The sequence below is a fragment of the Alligator sinensis genome, unplaced genomic scaffold (assembly GCF_000455745.1).
Source record: "Alligator sinensis unplaced genomic scaffold, ASM45574v1 scaffold859_1, whole genome shotgun sequence".
Taxonomy (NCBI): Eukaryota; Metazoa; Chordata; order Crocodylia; family Alligatoridae; genus Alligator; species Alligator sinensis.
Window position 1 is genome coordinate 360250 of NW_005842656.1, and position 4383 is coordinate 364632.

Below are 4383 nucleotides of genomic sequence, written 5' to 3' on the forward strand. Positions count from 1 at the left end.
CCTGGCCGGGGAGCGCTGGAGGTGGGAAGGGGACAGCGACCCTGGCCCTGGGGGCAGGAGGAGGAGTGCAGGGGCCCAAGCCAGTGGCCCCCACCCTGCCTGCTCCTGGAAGGGGTGGGTGCAGCTCCAGCCGCAGATGCAAACTGGGTCCGCCCGTGCCAGGATCCCCTCCCCACTGCACCCTACCCCACCAACACTAACCAGGGCCTACGGGTCACCGCCGGGAGCTGCCCGGGGCCCCGGACCTGCAGGCAGCCAGATTGCGCCCCATCACAGGGGAGCCAGAACCGCGCATTCCCCCAGCACTGAAGGGACCTGGTCCCAGCCGGCACCGGGAGGACAAACACTACGGGTTATTTAATGCCTTGAGCTGAGTATTTAATAAAAGCCTGAGCATTACTGGCGAGGGGCCTGGCTCTGTGAGAAGGGGCCCCAGGGGCATACACAGGGCCTGGCACCGTGCTAACAGCCAGCTGGGGGGTGGTAGGAGGTGCCCTCCCAGGCCAGGGTGGCTCGAATGCCCAAGGCTGCTGGCCCAGCCATGCTGCAGCCTGGGGTGCTCCCCGCACCTGGGGCAATCCCAGCAGCGCACCGTCCCCCACACTGCAGGGTGCCCAGGCCCAGCCGTGCCAGAGCTGGGCGACCCCCACGCATGTCTGGGACAGCACGATCCCAGCCCCGGGAGCTGCTCTCGCCCCAGGGCCCATGCCCTGCAGCCACAGCCTTGTCCCTGCCCTGTACAGCCCCTCTGGTGACCCTTGATCCCGCTCCCCCAGGTGCTGCTCTGCCGTGGCAGGGGAGCAGGCAGTGCATCACAGCCCCGGGAAGCAGACGGTGGCGTGGCGGGCGGTGGTCAAAATGCAACTGGTCACAGAGGCTGGGTTGGTTTAAATACATTACGTACATTTCTACAGTGCATTGGAACGATACATTTTGGGTCAGTGGCAAATGCAGCCGGGGGGGGCGCAGCCCCTCCCACGAGCTCTAGGAGCTCATCACCCCTGTGCCCAAGGGACTGAGCCCTGCCAGCCTGGGGAGGGAGTGGGCACCCCTGCCCCAGCAGGGTGTCAGCCAACCCTAGCCCCGCATGCCGGCCCACGGGCCCCGCAGCCTGCAGGGCCCCAGAGCAGTTTGACCCACCCCAAACCAAGCAGAGATGAGCCGGGGCTCAGCCAGGCCCCCGCACCCCACCATGGAGCAGGCGCCAGGCCCTGCAGGGCCCAGCAGCAGCACTTTGGCCCTAGCCGCTCCGGGGAGCGAGCGGAAGCGCCCCAAGCACCCTGACAGTACCCACAGCCCAGACGTGCAACTTGATGCAAGAGGCAGGGCCCTGCAGCCTCCGACAGCCCCTTCCCAGCCCATAGCTGCTGCTGCCGCCACTGCCTTGGGCCCCCGCCCAGCCCCTTGCACTCAACAGGTGCCTCTGCAGCACGGACCCAGGAGTCTGGGAGCCAACGGGATGCAGCCACAGAGAGAAGTGCCAGGCACCGGCTGGCGAGGACGGCTGCCCGCCCCCCAGGGAGCAACATGCAGGAGGGGGTGCCAGCGCTGGGCCTGCAGTCTGGTGCAGGGGGCAGCAGGCTACTGGTAACGTGCTGGACGGATCTGGCCCATGCGCTCGGAGCTGCACATGGGCTGGGCCCGGGGCGTCCAGCCGAGGGATTGTCCATTGGAGCTGGGCAGGGGACTGCTCCAGGCCCCACCGCACAGGGTCCAGTGCCCCGTCCGCTCACCCGTAGGGCTGAGCTCGGGGCCGAGTGGGGTCCCGGCCCCTCTCAGTCCCAGCCCCGGCGCTACCACCAGGAGAAGAAGGGCTTCCGGCTCTGGAAGCTCTGGGTGTAGGCCTCGCTGGCACTGCGCTGGTGCGAGCGCGCCGTCTCCACGATCACTGGCGGCATCTGCACCAGGTGCAGGGGGCTCTTCCCGTCCTTCAGCGCCTGCGTCAGGTTCAGGATCTGGGGGCGAGGGAGGGCCCCAATTCTGGAATCCCCTGGATCCACTCCCCAGCCCCAGACAGGCTCCTCCCAGTACAGGGACAGCACGTGCCTACCCCACACCCCAGAGCCCTGCCCCACGTACCTGCCCCCTCATGACCGCGATCTGCTTGTGGAACTGCCCCCGGTCAAAGCCAGGATCCTTCTGCAAGACACGCAGGGAAAGGGAAGCAGTCAGACCCCCCGGAAGTCCCCCATAGCAGCTGCGGCCTCAGTGCCCCCTTCAAGCCCCTGGGGGCTGGGCTCAGCCATTCGCTCCCTCCCTAGGTCCCCCCCGAGGGCCAGCCACAGGGCCCCGCTGACCTTGAAGAGCTCGTAGAGATCCTCCTCCAGGTCCTTGACAAAGTTGGGGTCCGAGATCTTAGGTAGGATCAGGTCCTTGATCTCCTGTGAGAAGGGCACTTTGGCCTGAGGCAGCCATGCCCAGTAGAAGGGGTCTGCAAAGAGGGGCCAGGGCTGAGGTCAGAGCTCCCCCGACCCTTGCCCCAGCCTGCCCGGGGCCCCGCTCCCTGGTGGGCACAGGCTGGGCAGCACCCGCTGCCCCCGATCTCAGGGCCCTTGTGCAGGTCCCTGGGCAAGGAGGGGGCCGCCTGGCCCCAGGCACTGGCCACCCCCACAACCGTGGCGCACAGCCCCATGAGCCTCGCCCAGCCCTGGGCACTCACATGCTCTCCAGGAGTCGGGGTGCTTCAGGGGGAAGGCCAGGCCATTGTCGATGGCGGCCAGCTTGATGATGGGCTCCTTCACCATAACCCAGTCACTGTCCTGGGGGGAAGTGGGGCCGCGTCACGGGGGGCAGGCAAACTCCCCGTGCCCAGAGCACCCCCCTTGCAGAGGCCTAGTCCATCCACCCAGCCAGGCAGCTGTACCCTGCCCAGCGAGCACGGACGCAGCCCCGTGCAGGTCTCGGCCCATCCCCGATAACAAGCACTGCCCAGCCCAGGGCCCGCACAGCTGCCCGCTCACCCGCGCGCCGGCGCTGTCCAGGGGGCAGTCATACTTGATGAGCCAGTTGTCATTGCCCCGGTCTGCAGAGAGATGCCGGCCAGGTCAGCATGCGCCCAGCCCGTGCTGCTCCGAGCACCTGCCCCAGGGACCGACGGGCGGCCCCAGCCTCTAGGAGGGCATCCCAAAGCCTGCACCCAGCGGGGTGGGGGGAGCCGAGCCCTGCCCCAGAGCCCAATGCCCCAGCAGGGCCAGGGCGCTGCTTGGGGGGGGTGGGTGCTCCTCTTGGAGCCCAACACCCAGCGCAGCAGCAGGTGCACCTGGTGCCAAGGTCCGTCCGACCTCCTGACCCTGGCAGATGACCCCAGGAGGTGCCCTGCCCTCAGGGAGGGGTGGTGCCATCCAGGACCTGCTAGAGACCCCCCAGTGCCCGCGTCCCCACCTGTGTTCCTGATGATGTAGTCCAGCACCACCAGCCTCTCGAACTGCAGCAGCAGCTGCCGGTTCGTGTTCGGCCGGCGGCCCGGCCCCAACCCGCCGCAGCCAGTAGTCCGCGTCCTTGTAGCCCTCCACGAAGAGCTGGAAGGAGCCCACCTGGGATGGATATGACCAGTTAGAGGGGCCGGCGTGGACCGGGAGTGGCTGCGGTAGCAATGCCAGAGCCCCTACCTTTGGCGGGAGGCCGATGCGGTGGAAGCGCTGCCCGACCTTGGGCACCTTCTCCAGGGCCAGGCGCTTCCCGCGGGACTTCACGCGGTCGATGGCGCTGTAGTTGAAGGTCTCGCTGGCCAGGTACACCACCTGGGGGGGCACGGGTGGACCAGTCAGCCAGCTGCTCCGGCCCCGACCCCCAGCAGGTCACCGGTGCCCAGGCAGGGCTGCCTCCCGACCCACCTTTGTGCGGGGCACAATGTTAAGCTCCAGCTTCTGGTCCACCAGGCTGGCACCGGCCTCAGACAGGTAGCCCTGGTTGAGCACGAGGCAGTCGCGCCCGAAGCAGCAGGGGCAGCACAGCTTCTGCAGCCATTTGGTCCATTTGGGGTTCAGCTGCCCGTAGGGCTCCTCGTTCTTGGGCTTGAACACGCCGATGACCTTCTGCAGGGCACAGAGAGCGGGGTCTGGGCCGGGGGAGCAGGGAGAGACTGCCCCGACGCCCACGCACAAGCCCTGCTCCGACTGTGCCACGGCCCTGCCTCACCCCGCAGCGGGAGCGGGGCCCCAGGCTGCACCGCGGGGCCAGGGCCGGGATGCTGGGGCTGGCAGCTGGAAACTCCCTGGGCAGCACCAGGAGCCCCGGCCCACGCAGGAACTTCCACAGCACCTGCTTCCCCGCCCGCGCCCAGGGGCCGGCAGGGAGCACGACGCCCCGCGCACCGGGCCACAGGGGTGGGGTGGGGTGGGGTTGGGTGCGGGGACGCACCGCCCCCCAGCCCGAGCCCAGGGG

At 68.6% G+C, this 4383-nt stretch overlaps 1 protein-coding gene across 1 annotated transcript in view; it reads right to left on the bottom strand.

Annotated features, from left to right (window-relative positions):
* Positions 1-882: 882 nt before the first annotated feature.
* The window catches only part of PI4K2A (phosphatidylinositol 4-kinase type 2 alpha), a 6986-nt gene continuing 3485 nt past the window's right edge, over positions 883-4383 (bottom strand). Inside the window, 9 exon segments of the mRNA XM_025215634.1 lie at positions 883-1955; positions 2080-2139; positions 2298-2431; positions 2660-2759; positions 2961-3022; positions 3382-3458; positions 3460-3533; positions 3609-3740; positions 3834-4128. Of these exon segments, the coding sequence (XP_025071419.1) occupies positions 1794-1955; positions 2080-2139; positions 2298-2431; positions 2660-2759; positions 2961-3022; positions 3382-3458; positions 3460-3533; positions 3609-3740; positions 3834-4128 (1096 nt within the window). The 3' untranslated portion in view covers positions 883-1793.